This window comes from Plecotus auritus (genome assembly GCF_963455305.1).
Source record: "Plecotus auritus genome assembly, chromosome: 13".
NCBI classification, from domain to species: domain Eukaryota; kingdom Metazoa; phylum Chordata; class Mammalia; order Chiroptera; family Vespertilionidae; genus Plecotus; species Plecotus auritus.
This window is the reverse complement of record NC_137779.1, coordinates 22,133,572-22,150,299: the sequence shown is the minus strand read 5'-3', so window position 1 is coordinate 22,150,299 and position 16,728 is coordinate 22,133,572. Positions and strand designations below refer to the sequence as shown.

Genomic DNA, 16,728 nt, shown 5'->3' with positions numbered 1-16,728 from the left:
TAACTATCCATCTGTACTTCTTAATAGATTCACCTTTTTTACCCCCACCTCTTCCAATTTGGCACCCATCAGTTTGTTCTCTTTATCTGTGAGTCTGTTTTATTTTTTATATTCCATATATAAGTAAAATCATAAAATGTTTGTCTTTCTCTGTCTAACTTATTTAACTTAGCATGATGCCCTCTAGGTCCATCCATGTTGTCACAAATGGCAAGATTTTGTTCTTTTTAATGGCAGAATAATATTCCATTGCATATATGTACCACATCTTGTTTATTCAATCATCTACCAATGGACACAATCCATATCTTGGCCATTGTAAATAATGCTGCAATAAACATAGAGAGGTGTATATCTTTTCAAATTAGTATTTTGGATTTATTTGGATAGTAAGAAGTAGGATTGCTGGGACACATGGTGGTAATATTTTTAACTTTTTGAGGAACCTCCATACTGTTTTTCATAGGCTGCACCAAGTTATAATCCCTTGAACAGTGTATGAGAGTTCCCCTTTCTCCACATTCTCTCCAACACTTGTTTGTTGACTTTATTGATAACAGCCATTCTAACAGGTGTGAGGTGATATATCATTGTGGTTTTAATTTGCATTTCTCTGGTGATTAGTGACCTAGAGCATCTTTTTATATGTCTGTTAGCCAACAGTACATGTTCTTTGGAGAAGAGTCTATTCAGGTCCTCTGTCCATTTTTAAATCAGATTTGTCTTTTTAGGTGTTAAGTTGTATGATTTCCTAACCCATTATGGGATTCATCATCGGGGAATATCTTCTTCCATTCAGTAGGTTGTTTGTTTTGTGGAAAAACAAACAAACAAACAAAAAAAAAAACACCTTAGTTTGATTTAGTCCCATTTGTTTATTCTTTTGTTCCCCTTGCCTTAGGAGACATAGCCAAGAGAATATTACTAACAGCAGTGTCAGAGAGTTTATTACCTAAGTTTTCTTCTAGGAGTTTTATGGTTTTGAGTTTTACATTTAAGTCTTTAGTCCATTTTGAGTTTATTCTTATGTATGGTTTAAGAAGGTGATTTAGTTGCATTTTTTCGCATGTATCTGTCCAGGTTTCCCAACATCATTTATTGAATAGGCTGTCTTTATTCCATTGTATGGTCTTGCCTCCTTTGTCATAGATTAATGGAGTAGATAGGTGTGAGTTTTCTTCTGGCCTCTCTATTCCATTCCATTGACCTATGTGTCTGGTTTTATGCCAATACCATGTTGTTTTGAATATTATAGCTTTGTAGTATAGTTTGATATTGGTTAGCATTGAGACCTCCAACTTTGTTCTTCTTTGTTAAGATTTCTTTGGCTTTTCTGGGTCTTTTGTGGTTCTCACAAGCACTTTCTTTAGTAGGAGAATATCATAGCCCTCAAGCACAGAAACTCTAGTGCCAGGCTGCCCAAGTTGGAGATCCTGCTTTGATAGTACTAGCTGTGGGGGTTAGGAATGCTGAAACTCTCTGTGCTTCAGTTTCCTCATCTATAAATTGTGGATATATCAAATGATTTAATATATGGAAAGTTTTAAAGTTGTGCCAGGCACAGAATAAGCACTATATAATTTTAGACATTTCTTGTGATAGCGTTATAATGAGTTGTCTTATCAAGGACCAGTAGGAAGGTTTAGCTTGGAATGTAAACATTTTAAATGCTTGAAAGAGTTTTCAAGAAAACTGAAAGTTGATATTAATGTTCTTAACTTTCCTCTTGGATCCCCTTATTTAACATCAAAAATTCTCCACACGCTTGTTGCTAATTAGAGTCTAGGACATCCCCATAAACAGCAGGGAAGGAGCCGTACTTATTAAACATATATTTTGATCGGGGGGCAGTAAAAGAGCCCTGTTATGAGGAAAGAAAGCAAGAAGCAGGGACACTCCTCCTCCTTCTGAAGCACAGAAACACTGTGAGGAAAACAGCTGTCCTCACATCCTCATTGCACCAAGTCTCTTTGTCATTCCTCAGGCGCTAGGGCTGTGTGGACTTGGTGATTCAGCTCTGCCCCATTTGAGAGATGGCTTTTATCCAGTTATTCCCCTCTATTTCCTTCCAGGCTCGCTAATGAGGCCCAGGTTTGAGAGCAGCTAAATTGGTCCCTGGTCATCCATTTGGGGCAGGTATGGCCCTAACCTAGGGGTACATGAGGCTTTCCACAGGCTGTGTGGCCGGGCATGAGACTGTGTTCTGGCCCAGGAAGGTAGATTTGGATTGACTGTTTCAAAGTCAGCCCCTTCTAGGCATCTTTGAACTGGTTGCACACTCCTCAACCTGCAGTTGTAGGTTGTACAAGGGCATGGTAGATTTAAAATGATACATTTCAAGATCTCAAATTTCCCCAAATCGGCCTGAGAAAGTGCCTGAGATTGTATTGTAATTCTAATTCTCCTTTCTGACTGCTTCCACTTTAGTAATTGTCCAGGGGAGAATTTTGCTTTACTTTCTTCTTTTAATAGTCATTTGATAAAGCCTCGTAAAATATTAGCAGTATACTGTCTAGATATTGAGAAATTGAATGAATTTAATACCGAGTTACAAAGCCCTTTGCAAGTCAGGTATTTTCCAATTCATTGCTTTAAAAGAAATTGAAAGAGGAACTAATTGAATTGTCAGCTGTGCGATCATTAAAATAATTTCTGAAGCTATATTACTCTGTGATTTTTGGCATATGTTTTGGAAAAGGTTCAAAGAATTGAGTGACATTTTTCTACAAGATTTTCATTTCCATATCCTTGCTGATGTGAACTAGGTTCCTTTTAAAGCAAAAAAAAAAAAAAAAAAAAAAAAAAGGAATAGGAATAGGAATAGAATTGATCCTTAGCTCTATCTCATTCTAGCAGTGATGGTATTTATCCAGGGTATAATTTTAAAAAGCCTCATCAATCCTACTAAGAGCTATATTTCCAGTAAAAGCTTACTCGTTAGCTTTAATTATTACTTAACAGCATGTACAATATATTTATGTTGTTTTATCAATATTATTCTTGTATTGATAACTCATTCTAAAAGAAAATATTATTACTCAGAGCTTTATGGTCACAGAACATAAAGGAAGTTTAAATTGCTATGTAAATATAATAACTGATCAATAACAAGAGTTTCAAGCATATAATATATCAGGATAGAATCTTACAGAAGACACATAATGGAAACACAAGTTTATATTTTAAAAAGGAGCGGTGTATATTTTATGATTGTTAAGGAAGAGCTTATTTATGAATGTTGAAATAGTTAATCATGAGTATCAAATTACTATGGTATTTAAATGCCATTAAACATATATACCTATATGCATATACATATTGTAATGTTTTAATTTTTAAGTGTGAATATTTTCCACAGACCAAAAGTGCATTCTTTCTGACTTAAAACTTAAATTTTACAAATTTAGTAAATGTGCAAGGGGTTACATAATTGGCCCAAATAAAAGCAATTATATTTGTTTGCACATAGTCATCTGGATTTGTGTGGTTCTGGGGACTGCAAGACAACTCGTCACCCTGTCTCAGCCCACCATTCACTCCGGGCTGGCTGAGTCCTGGAACTGTACAAGTGGGACTTCATTGTTGGGAGTTACTCAAACGCAACAGTCCTTAGAATAGGATTGCCTTTTCCATCATTCACAATCGAGAGGGAATGAATGAGTGTGTGTGTGTGTGTGTGTGTGTGTGTGTGTGTGTGTGTGTGTTAATGCTTTTGAAAGTTCAGGCAAAAACAGATCAACACAAAGTGTCTATATGTGCATGTATGTTTGTGAGGAGTAAGATGTGGAAGGAGAAGTGTCAGGATGTTTTGGAAACAATGATCTCGGGGAACCAGGAGTTGAGTGGGGATGGAATGATTAGCTTGGCCTTTCTGCCTCTTTGTATTACATTTGTTCACACGTACAACATGTTTATTTTACACTTTTAGTTTTAAAAAATAGCAAATAAAGACAATTTAAAAGAGAAGAATCTCCTATTTTAATTTGAAAGCACCTGATTATCATGCCACCCCTACTTCATGGCCCCAGGACCTGCTGAACACGAGGTGGGCCTGTACGTAAAAGACCTCAGTAATTGGGAGCTGGTATTATTTCTATTCCCCCGACCAACCAGGGAGAGCGCTTCTCTAGACTTGAGGCTTTCCCTTTCCAGGAGAGCTGTCGTCTGGTGCTCCAGTGCCATTCTGTTCCCCTGACCCTGTCAGGCTGGTCGCTTTACCAGGGGAAGCAGCTTGTCCAATGCGTGTGCCCTCTCTTCCATGGCCAGTGTCTTGGGTGTGCTGCCCATCTCCTGAGCCTGTCAGAAGGATCTCTTGTTGCTCAAATGGGTTCAGACATGGTAAGGAGTGGCAGTGTCTTCTCCCTGTCTCCTCACCTGGAGGCACTGGGTTCACATTCCTTGTCCGCAGGAGGTACACCTCCTACCTTCAGCTAGGACATCTGGGGGCCACCCCTTGCTCTGTGCTCAGATACTCCAACTCAGGTTCTGACTAGAGGACTAGAGCATTGAGTTCTCAGTGAGCACAACTCTAACCCTTTAGTCATATTCTTCACTGCAGACCCAGTTATAAAGGGTTTCTTTTTCTACATTTTCCCTTTACAGGTTCTAAGTTCCTGGGGCACATATGCAAGTTTTGTCCTGACCAAACAGGCATGTTTATCTCTACATTGAACCTGATAGCTGGCAGGTCATACACACCAAAAAGCAAATTCCATTAGCCTCCCATGGTCGGGGAAGTAGGTGAGAGGTGTGAGGATAACCGAGGTGACATCAGCCATACCATTTTCTCTCAAGGCACAGGGAGAGGAGTGTGAGAAACTGTCTGACCATCTCTTCTGCCCTCTCCAGAAATCTTAGGAGGTGGTCAGGGTTCCCTCCAACACCGTTGGCTTTCTCAGGTGAATTTTCCAATCCATGTTATAAGCTGTAGGTTGCAGGAGGCACTGGCAGCTTAGGCGAACAGGGGATTTATCAGCACCAAGGAGGTAAACATGTTCCATTTGGGGCTCACAACAGGTTCGGTATTTGCTTTGTGGATTATCTGTGACCTATTTGAAATGCTGATCCACTTTCTCGCCCCTGTGCCCCTTGGCCACTTCTCCCAGGAGGTGCTCAATGTGCTCAAGAAATATAAACTAATTTCCATATACGCCTAGGGGAGAACTAAGATGGAAAACAAATATACAGCAGAGATATTCACAGAATAGGTTCCCAAATCGAATACAAATGATTTTGCATCATCGGTTCTTCAGGATGATTCAGGCCACTGCTAACCTATACTTAGGAAGTTTCATCAATAATTAATTGTTTTTCTGTTAGCACTAGGTTATGTTATTTTATTTATTCCTTGAAGCACAACCAGTATATTTATAATGTAATTGCTCAACACTCTCTTATTCCCGTTTTCCCCTCTTCTTTTTTCCTTTCTCCCTTCCTCGATATTCCCCTTTCGTCTTCCCTCTTCCTTTATCCTCCTTCCCACCCCACCCCACAGGTGTACCATAGACGACCGAGTCACCCGGGTGGCCTGGCTAAACCGCAGCACCATCCTCTATGCCGGGAATGACAAGTGGTCCATAGACCCTCGTGTGGTCATCCTGGTCAACACACCAACCCAGTATAGCATCATGATCCAGAACGTGGACGTGTATGATGAAGGCCCCTACACCTGCTCTGTGCAGACGGACAACCACCCCAAGACTTCCAGGGTCCACCTCATCGTGCAAGGTGAATTACAGCTAGATTTGTGGGTTGGGGTTGCTGCCAATGATGGAGGGGAGGGACAATCTCAGCCTTTGCTTCTACTCATGTATGAAGACAGAAAAAGTCATTTTCCTCTACAGAATCCAGAGGTTGAGTATGAGCCCGGGATTCCTTCTCACCTGCTAGGTTCTTTGCTGAGCACTGAATATGTTCACAGTTTCTCAATTTTATCTCTGATCCTTCACTTCGTTCAATAAGTTGTGTGGCACATGCTGGTTGAGCTCTCTTAAGTTACTTAGTACTCTGGAGTTGGGACTTGGTAGACTTAAAAAATGGATACAATATCCACTTCCTGTACTTATAGACGTGACTATAATGAAATGATGACGATTTTGTAGAGTTCTGTCTTTAAATATCTTTGATCGGCTTCTTTTCTCATAAAAGGTTAATGCTAGCGATGAGAAATCATGTGACTTGGGACTGCACGTTCCAGGAGGGGTTCTGAGTGCTGTTTTGTCGGGTTCTCCCTGCATCCTTGCTGAGCCGGCGCCTCTCTCTTAGCCCCACAGTGCAGCCGAGGCCAAGAGAGAGATTAGTCAAAATTATATTTCCAGGTCTGTGTTGGAAATAAACCTATGTCATTAAAAAGGGGGGATTAAATCCCTAAATTTCTCTCTTATTCGCCCTTAAAAAAATCAGGATTGGTAAAACCCAGGCATAGTATTTCACAAATTTTTATTCAAATTTCACTCTGTAAGGGAAAAATAGGGCTGGAGGAATGTCAGAATCTTAGATATCAATTATTAAATATTAAAAATTAAAAATACATCTGGATAGCTGTTAGGAGAATGTGAGAGCCATTTAAAACAAGACAGCAGCACTTATTTTGAACGGCTCGGGACTGACTGCACTCCCGCCTCATTACTACATAAAGCAGTTCCTGTCAGGTATTGGCTCAGGGCACCCAGAAGTGCTCAGCTCGCTTTATCCTTCCTCCCTTCCTCCCCCCAGTGAGGGATTGGGCTGGGCCTCCCTCAGAGCCTCCTGCATGGGGACTTGGGACCATGAGCTGAGCTCTCAGGAGTCCCTTTGTGCCCGGCTGGTGTGGCTCAGTGGTTGAGCATTGACCTATGAACCAGAAGGTCATGGTTTGATTCCCAGTTAGGGCACATGCCCAGGTTGCTGCCTCAGTCTCCAGTAGAGGGTGTGCAAGAAGCAGCTGATCAATGATTCTCTCTCATCATTGATATTTCTCTCTCTCTCTCTCTCCCTCTTCTTTTCTTTCTGAAATCAATAAAAATATATTTTAAAAAAAGAAGAAGAAGAATGAGTTCCTGTGTAGGATTTAATCTTTAGTAAGAGCCTTTTACCAGATTCTATCTGCAGTAGATTCAAAGAATTTTTCAGTGTATGAAATGTGTACAGCATCCTCGCTTAGCTAATATGGAGTCTCTCGCTCCTGACTTTCCAAAATACATCATTTTGCTCATTTCACATGGTTTCATGGGGAGCTTGCATGGGAGTTAGTGTGTTTCCCTGCTTTGGCCACTCATGCCATTCAGGATGGCCATCCTTTACGCCAGAGCGGCTCTTTGCTGGCACAGCCTCCAGGCCTCTGACTGGGCCATTTCTAAGGGCCTATGTTGGGCCAGGGGTCCGCCCCTGCAGTTTCTGCCCCAGCAGCCCCGGTGCTGCTCTGCTGCGTGAAGCCTTGCCTCAGCTCAGCCTCCGCGGCCTTCTCTCCCAGGCTTTCAGACGCCCACTCCAGCCTGCCATGGGACAGATGACTGTACATGCTTTCCCTTCTCCAACATGTTCCGCCCTGGGGCATGGCTTGGCATAATCACTGCTTGGGTGTTACACGGTGGCTTCCATCTGGAGATGGAGCCAACTGTCACACCCAATGCTTCTCCTCAAAGGATGGCGAGGCACTGGGATAAGCTGGGATGCCTGTCAAACATTTCGGGGGAGAGTGAGTTTTCCCTACCCACCCAGCACCTGGCCTTGGTTCTGGAGGAGCTGGAATTCCGGGCATGGAAGTCCACACCTCCGTGGCACTTTTGTGGCCTTGACAGCAAAGTTATCTTAAAATCCAGCAAATGAGACACTGGAGTTTAAAAGGAACTGTCAGGCAGTGCACAGAGACAGACTCAAAGGAACACGGCTCTCACTTGTCAGGAAATAGGACAGATTGTGTAACGTGCCAAAGTCAACACAGGCCTTAAAGGGCTCGCAGTGCAGAACTGGGGCTGATGTTCTCCCCAAGGCCCCGGGAGCTATGTCTTGGGCTGGACAGGGAAGCCCGTGGTGCTTGCCATGGGCCTCAAAGCATTGGGTCAGAGAGGGTCTGAGAACTGGCATGATGCAGGCAGCAGAGTTTCAGTTCCGGGGTTCAGTTCCTACAGTCTCCACATTGAGGCCAGGCACCTCTTACAGCTCTGGTAGTCTCAGGGGGCCTGTGCCGTTCAATTCAGAAGCCCAGGAGAACAGGGGGTTGGGAGAAGAGGGGGCGCGGCAGCAGAGAGAAGCTTCTGGAACACTTAGCACATGGGCTAATGGTCTTTACACTTCCTAAGAGGGTAAAAGGAGGAGCTCAGAGCTGTATTGGCTCCCATCCTGGTGAGCAATGGGCGGCTTGTTCCTCCCTCAGAGACCAGGTGACTTTCCAGTGGGCGGAAGCCGTGACCCTGCTGCTCAATTAGAAAGACATCCAGGAGTCCCCCTCCTTCCCAGCAGCTTTCGGCTCTCGTCCAGTCCATAGATTAATTTTTCAGACTTAGTGTTAGTTCAGGTGAGATAAAGATAATGAAAGTTTCCTAATCCTCTTAAAGAAGATTTATCTGACTGCGTAGAAAGCTTTTGGAATACAATAAGGCATGTATAAAACTGAGGCCTAATCTGGCCTTTAATTTCAAACTGCTGATGGGTATTGATTTTGCAATGAGGAAAAAGGAAAACTTTCCGAGCTGCAACTTGTCTGTTTAGAAAAAAAAAAAAAGGTGTTTATTTGTCATCTGTCCATTAGAGGATGTTAGAATCTCATCACCTCTGCCAACCAAGGGCCGGCAGAGAAAGGGAACTCGCCCCTTAGTGCCCTGGCTTCCTCACTCCAGCTGCTGCGACGGGGTGGACTAAGAGATGCTCTGTCACTAACCTCACAGCCTGTCCTCACTGCTTTATAAGGTGGCCTTTGCCACGTATCTGATGGAATTAATTCCCAAGTCCTTCCCTTGGAGAGGAGCTGCATTCATTAAAATATTATCACTGGTACCCAAGGCACATCTTAGCCACTGAGGGATCATCTCAAGGCAGCATGTGGGGGGGTATGTTAGTGGGAGCTGGAATGTATACTCAGGTGCTGAGGAAATCCCAGCCAGATGGGTAGGGGTAGGAGAATCAGGCTGCCAGCCCAGTATGGGATGAGGTAAAGTAGAGAGAAGCTGGAGGCCCTAGGATATGCAATGAGCTACTCCCATCACCCAAAAGGTGTGCTGAGCGTGGGCTGTGGATCTACCTGTAGAAAGGAAGACAGTGCCTCCAAGATATATTGTCCAAGAAAGACTGAGAGAATGAATGTTAATGCCTTGAAAGAAGAAAAGTGAAGAGATCATCACCTACATTTTGAACGGGGGAATGACGATGGCCTCACTCATAACTGTGGAGCTAGGATCCTGTGATTCTAGGAAAGGAAAGCATGAGGCTTGCTAAGTTTAGGGGCAAGGAAACACAAACATCATGCAGCTATTACAGAACTAAGGAACAGGTGCAGCTCAAGACCAGCAGTGGTGTATCTGAGACCCATCATGAATTTACTAGCATGAGAGTGAGTGAGTTGTCTGAGATTATTCCTAGAGAACAGCAGGAACCACGGATTTATGTCTGTCCCCAGCACATAGCACTGTGTGAGGCTTAATAGACATTCAGTCCATGTTTGTAAAGTGAACCGAAGAACCAGTGACTACAGCAAGGGAAATGGCACATGAAGGCAGTGATCAGACAGCCCATAAAGGAGAGATGGGTGAGGACTGTGGCAGAGACTGTCCAGGTGACAGGGAGTGGGCAGTGATGGGGAAGATTCCTGGGAGGGATGGCGGTCTTCCATGTGACAAGCGAAGAGATATGTTACAACAGGGATAACATGAATCCCAGGCATTTATTTAGCACTTTACAACACTGGCCACAGTATTGTCTCTTTTGATCTTCACAACAAGCCCTGGGAGGCCACAGGGCAATGACTGTTATCTCCATTTTTGCAAATTAGGAACTGCAGCTCTTGGAGAGCAAGAGACCCCTCAGGGCCTCCTGTGAGTAAGTAGCAGAACGGGGTTTCACATCCTGGCCCTGGGACTCCAAGATCAGTGTCCTTCCAGCACACGCCACCACCTCCTGCCAAGCACTTCTGAAGTTCTTTCTCTAACCTAGATCATGGGAAATGTCCAGTTATTCTTTGTTTTTTTTTCTTCCCTTTTTCTACTATGGGGATTACATTGTACCAGAAGAAATTGAGGACAAAGCTCAAGGTAGAAAATTAGCTTTGGGGGTAGGATGCCAAAACTACAATGAATAGTGTAGAGAGGCAAAGAGAGAGAGACAGAGAGAAGCAAAGAAGAGAATTAAATTATGAGTAGCTCATCCATACATGTTAAACACTACCTCTTTAATATATATATATATATATATATATATATATATATATATATATATATATATATTTCAGAGAAAAAGGGAGAGGAAGAGAGATAGAAACATCAGTGATGAGTAAGGTTCATTGATCAGCTGTCTCCTGCATGCTGGGGATCGAGCCCACAACCTGGGCGTATGCCCCAACCAGGAATCACACTGTGACCTCCTGGTTCAGAGGTCAATGCTCAACCACTGAGTCATGCCAGTGGGTCAACATTACCTCTTTATCCTGTGTATGTACCAAAAACTTAGGCCCTTTGAGAATCCAGTAAATGATTGCTATCCTAAGTGTCGTGATGCTCCAGCATTCTGAAACCACGTGGCTATCCTTGCATTGCCTTGGTTGCTGTCATGGTCAGTGGGCAGGAAGAGTAGGTGGACTTTTGCTCCTTGAATGCTGATGTTCTCTATCTGCTCTCTTGGCTTACTTCAGAAATCTGTTTACTACCCAATATTTTCTTCCATGGAATGAACTCCTCTGGCTAAACCAAAGTCTGTGTAAAGACCTGGAAGTGACGAATGATGGTAATTTCTCACATCTGAGACTCCACAGCAACTTTATGCAATTTCTGTGTCTGCAAAAGACAGTGGGTCTGAGAGCCTGGAGTCAGTTCAGGTGGGACCAAAAATTTCATTCAGCAGGTAGAGGAGTCAGGTTTGCCAGGTAGCCTATACTGAGATTTTGCTGAGTGCCAGCCAACCACTGCCTTGTGCACAGTAAGCGTGACCCTCATCTCAGTTGGTTCTCACACCAACCCTGCAAACTCGACATCATTTTTACATTTCACATATAAGGAAACAGAGGCTTAGAAAGACTAAAAACTTGCCCAAAGATGGGTTCCAAAGGCTTTAAATTCGCTTCATCAACTCATCTCTGGAAAATAAGCCATCCAAATAAAAATAGGTAAACCACTTTATACACATTGTCTCTTTGATTTTTCTTCACAAAAGCCCTGGGAAGCAGAACAGAAAGTCACCAAATTCCCAGAAAAGAAATAGAGAGTCATGGAGTTGAAGAACAGTAGCTAGTAGGTGGCAAAGCACCTTTTAATGCCAAATGTTTTTATCCTAGACCCAATGTTTTGTTCACATACCAGATTGCTAACTCACAGCTCAGGAAAACGCAGGTAAATTTTACTTTTGTAAGAAAAATATGGACGTTCCAAGGCCCTATTAGGGAGGGTGAACCCTCAGCAGACAGATGCTTGGGGGGCTTGGGCCCGGCCGAGGCTGGGGCCGGGGCAGGGCCTGGCTGGAGGGTATTCAGCAGGCAAGGAACACAGACCTGCCACAAGTCACAATTTTTCCAAGGACCTGCCTATTTTCAACTCTTCCTTTGTAACTAACCTCTTGTTTCTGCTATTTCTCCCGCTTCTCCCAAATATTACAGTCACTTAAATTAACATTTATAATTGTGAGCCTCAAGAAAAGCAGATAGTCAACCTGAAATCAATTTAATTTATACGGCCTCTGTAGTCACACTTGCTCTTCACAGAGGCAGGGTGGGAAAGTGGAAATGAACAAGAGTGGGCATCAAAAAACTCATTACTACAGCCTGAGCTATGCTCTTGATACCCAGGCCTGGGTCCTCGGGGTGTCACCTTCGTACTTCTCATCCTGGTGAGGAGTAAAATTCAATGTAACTAATTTCCCTTAGGTACACACATGCACACCTCAATCCTATGTTGTTTATTATTATTAATCATTTTGCATTTGAAAATAAGGTTCTGAAAAGGGGTCTACAAGTTGTACATTCTATGTATGTGTGAAGAGCAAACACACAGGCCAAAGGGTCCACCATACAAAATAAGTGTAAGAACCTTCTGGGCATCATTTCCTTGGTTTCAAAATGAGGGCTGGGATGGATGGTAAGTCACACACACACAAACACTCATACACGTTGAATGAGACCAAAGCAAAATTTGACATTGGATGCACATTGTCAGGGCCCAAGATGGTTGACCCTGCCAGGAATTGCATTTGAGAGTCCTGGCTTTGCACGTGTGCAGGCTGTTTTGAAGCGAAGGTAGAGATGCCCTTCCACATGGTCCGAGATGGTGCTGCCTATCCTGGCACCCGGTTTGGTGGTATATACAGTAGCCAGGAAGGGAAGTGGCAGGGCCTGGAGCTCTCATCTGCCAGATTTGCAATAGAATCCAATAAATGGACCAGTCAGAAAGCCTGCTCTCAACATCATCCCTGATGTGGAGATGGAGGGAAAATGAAATGCTTATGATGTTCTGCTCAAAGTGGATGTTGAGCTCAGCTTATTTCCTAAGTGTCTAGTCCCTCAGTAGCTCCAATCCATGCCTAAAGATCTTTCCTTTTGTTGTGAGTGGGGGGAAGCAGTCTTAGAAGTAGGGTAAATTGGTAAACTCTCCTAATAGATGAAAGTTCATCGACTCTCATCCAGTGAGGATCCCACATAAGATTTCAAATTTGCCCACCCAGGAGCTTAGTCATCACTTAGGGCCCGAGCCCTCTGAATTTAGAGTAGCGATGTGTTCCTCTGTGTGGCATACGTACCCAGATGGACAGCCTGGCATGCACTCTGAAACCTGGCTTTGAGCCTCTAGCTAACAAGGTTTGCCTCAAACACAGTGTCTTGGCAACAATAACTGTCCTTTGTACTTGGTCCTGTTTTGGTTTCTCATATCCAAAGCCTTTGACTCTTCTCTCACTAACAGCTTTCCTTGTAGGCAGACAGATGCAAAATCAAGAAGTGGCGTACAAATCACAAGAAAAGCAGTCAAGAACACATTTTGAATAATCACAAACCATGACTGCCATGCACTGAGTACTTAATATGGCAGTCACTTTATAGATGCAACCCCATTTCCCAGTCAACCCCAGAAGGTGGGATGAATATTCCTAGTAGTTCCATGGGGAAATCGAGGCTCAGAGAGACTGAAGAACTTGCTTTACGACACCAGCTGATGAGTTGAGTGATTTGATTGGCCCTCTGCTCAGTCTACAGTGAAAGCCTGCACTTATCTTCCTCTTGATTCTATCCCTTTCACATGAGCCGGCCAGACTGACACACCAGCTCACTGACAATGCACTTGCTTTCCTGGCCAGGTTGTCTCTGCTGAAATGATAGGTCTGCAGTCAGAATCTGTCCTCCTCCAGCATTTGTTTCTTCTATTTTATTTATATTACTAGAGGCCCATTGCACAATGAGATTCATGCAATAGGCCTGCCTTCTCTTGGCTTCCAGCACTGGTTTTCCTCTGGCACCTGGGACCCAGGCCTTCACTCTGGCCGGAGTCTGCCTTCTTCATCTTTGCTGCAGACTCCGGCTGGAGTCTGCCATCTTCATCTTCTCTGCAGATTCTGGCCAGAGTCTACCGTCTTCGTCTTCGCTGCAGACTCCGGAGTCTGCAGTCTTCATCTTCACTGTGGCCAGAGTGCCGCTCCTGTAGATCCCTTCAGTCCCTGCCCTCCCTCTCATAGCAGGTGTCCTGCCCTGCCTGGCCACTCCGCACCTGGAGCAGCTGGGCAGCTGCCATCTTTCTCCTTCTAATTTGCATATTCCCTCCTGATTGGCTACTGGGTGTAGCAGAGTGATGGTTAATTTGCATGTTTCTCTTTTATTAGTATAGATTAGTAATTACAACTTCCTTCTTGTAGTTAATATCAGGTATGTACCACTGACTCCTAAATCTACATTTCCGATTTTTAATTTCTTCCCTAATCCCAGGCTTTTATTTCTGAAAATTTCCAGAACTCTTCAACTTGGGTGTCCCATAGGTATCCTCTGTCCCACACTAAACTTCTCTTGTTCTCTCTAAAACCCATGTTTCCTCTTTTAATTCACATTTCTATTTATGGGTGTACCATCCTTGTCTAAAAACCTTGGCTTAAGCATTGCCTCTTCTCTCTCTTTTGCTTCTCCAGCAAAGCAGATGTCATGTCCAATAAATTCATTCTCTTCCTTTCCATTCCCACAACCCCTACCAACCAAGTGTAGAATCTTACTCCCCAGTGACTTTTCATAGTCACATTCTAATTGCTACCCAACCCTCAGTCTCTGCCTCCTTAGGACTTTTTAACACCGTTGTCTTAAGTGTTCCTGATGAACACATCTGATCATGTCACTTCCCCTAAGCGTAATGTTAACGACTCCCTGTTGACAATAAAATAAAGTCAAAACGTCTTAAGTCATTTTTCCAAGTGCTAAATAAATCAGAGCCACACCTACTTTTCCACTCTTGCTTTTTATTATTCAATTTTTACATCCTAGACACAATTTAGTCAAACATGTTCTTGTAAACCTCCAACCCTTAGCATCCTGCATTTTCTCCATTTCTCACACAATCTATCTTCCATGAACATGGTTTTTCTCTGGATATCCAAATCGTAGAGACCCTCCGGAGCAGTGCCATCCCCCATGCTCTGTCCAACAGACCCCTCTGGGATGATGGAATGAATGCACTGTGTCCGCACTGTCCAACATGGGGCCATTAGCCACAGGTAGTGACTGAGAACTTGAGATATGTCTAATCCGACTGAGGAGCTGAATTTTACTACTGTTTAATTGTAGTTAATTTAGTTAAGTATAGTCACACCTGTGAGGGGCTATCATATTGGACAGCACAGTTTTGGAGTTGCTAAATCCCCAAAGCTAAAGGCTTCCTTTGGTATTCCAATGCCACCTTCCTGTACTTCCTTAGGATACATGTGCTTTTTTATTTCATATTCTAGCTATTGGTGGGTCTAAATCTATTTCTTCCCGAGGCTATGCTTTCCTTGAAGGCAAGAGCCCAAGTTGGCTCCATAATTTTTGATCCGGGCACAGCTTAGGGATTGCAATCTGAATTGGCATGACCATAGAGGTAGCCCTTTAACAAACATATTGAATGTTACAAATCCATTAAAACAAAACAAAACACAATAGCAATGTGTCCTAAATGGGCTGCTATTGGAGACCACACCACAACAGGCAGCATCCACCTTGTATATGTTGTATTTGTCACCACATGCTTAGGATAGATGGCTGTGCACTGTAGGTACCAAAAACATTTCTATTAAATAAAGGAGTCCTTAGAAAAAACTTAATTTTTTTTTATAATTTAGAGTTTGTAGGGAAAGTTGGGATGCAGCTACCTTCCTGTAACAGTGTTGGAAGTCACACCCTAACAGTGTCCTTGAGGGCAGCCCTGGCCGGCAGAGCTGCAAGCTCCCCTGCCCAGCCCCGCTGCAAGCAACAGAATGGGATACATGGTGTGTTCTGATTGGCCGGCGAAAAGACATTAGTGACCAGTTAGCAGCTGTGTTCAGGTCAATTAATTTATATTTGTATTTTGCAAACTAAAAGTTGCCCCGTTAGATTATTGATTCTTTGTCCCCGTATTCAATTTGTTTTTAATTGCACCACTTCTGGGCCAAGCCCTCCCTCCTGGCAAGCTGGCAATAAATCTGCCACCATCTCAACAGTCAACAATAAATGTGTCTCTTCGTGTCATTATTAATATGTCTCTCGGATTGGTTCATTACCACCGTTAACAGTTTAGAAGAGCCGGATGGCACCATGCCAGAGGATCCCTTTTCCCACGGGCTATTTGGTATGATAGCCTGATGTCCCAGGCCTGCCTGTGTCTGAGGAAAGGGGCCCGGGATTTAATTTAATATAGCTGGAATCCAAGCCACCTAATCCTCTTTTTATCATAAACAGCTTTAGGGGATATTGTTGGAATAGAGATGTCACCCTCTCTTTCATTTCTTCCCCTTTCCTCACACTTCTTTTTCTCTTCTTAATTCCTTCTTAATTTCTGTTCGGGCAGAACCCCCCTCCATCAAAAACAACATAACAGCTACCTGGATGATCTTAAATCCCTAAGTCAGTGTGCTGTGCCTCCCCAGGGAGTTGAGTTTTATGTTTGGATTATGGTTGGTTAAAAACAGAGGGGTGTTTGCTTGCTGGTGTGAATATTAACAGAGCGGCACAAATATTGCGCTCAATGTCACCTTATCTGAGGTCAGTGTGGGAAAAGAATGCGTTCTGTCTTAGAATAGATACAATCATCCATTACAGTCCTGTTACTGGTTCTTTTAGTCATTTGAATTTTTCAGGGGGAAAGCAGAGATTTTAAGTGAATGTATAGGTTGGCAGAAGAGAACCACTTACCCCAGAAATGCCAAATGAGAAATCTAAATAGAGCAAAGCATGCTTTATAAGAGCCCTGCAGTGGCCAGAGTCTAATGCAGCCCAAAGGTTTGCCATTTCCAAGGCACTAGTTGCTCCAGGATAAGAAATTTGGTTTTCCTCAGACATAGAGTTACCAGTTTTTGCTTCAGGATATAGATTTTACACTTAATATTAACAACACTTACACACATTGC

At 43.3% G+C, this 16,728-nt stretch overlaps 1 protein-coding gene across 12 annotated transcripts in view; it reads left to right on the top strand.

Moving 5' to 3' along the window:
* The window catches only part of OPCML (opioid binding protein/cell adhesion molecule like), a 936,906-nt gene that overhangs the window by 716,795 nt on the left and 203,383 nt on the right, over nucleotides 1-16,728 (top strand). For all 12 annotated transcript variants that reach the window (XM_080649639.1, XM_080649645.1, XM_080649642.1 and 9 more), the window contains one exon: nucleotides 5,495-5,727. In XM_080649639.1, the coding sequence (XP_080505765.1) occupies nucleotides 5,495-5,727 (233 nt within the window). The remainder of the gene's footprint in view (nucleotides 1-5,494; nucleotides 5,728-16,728) is intronic.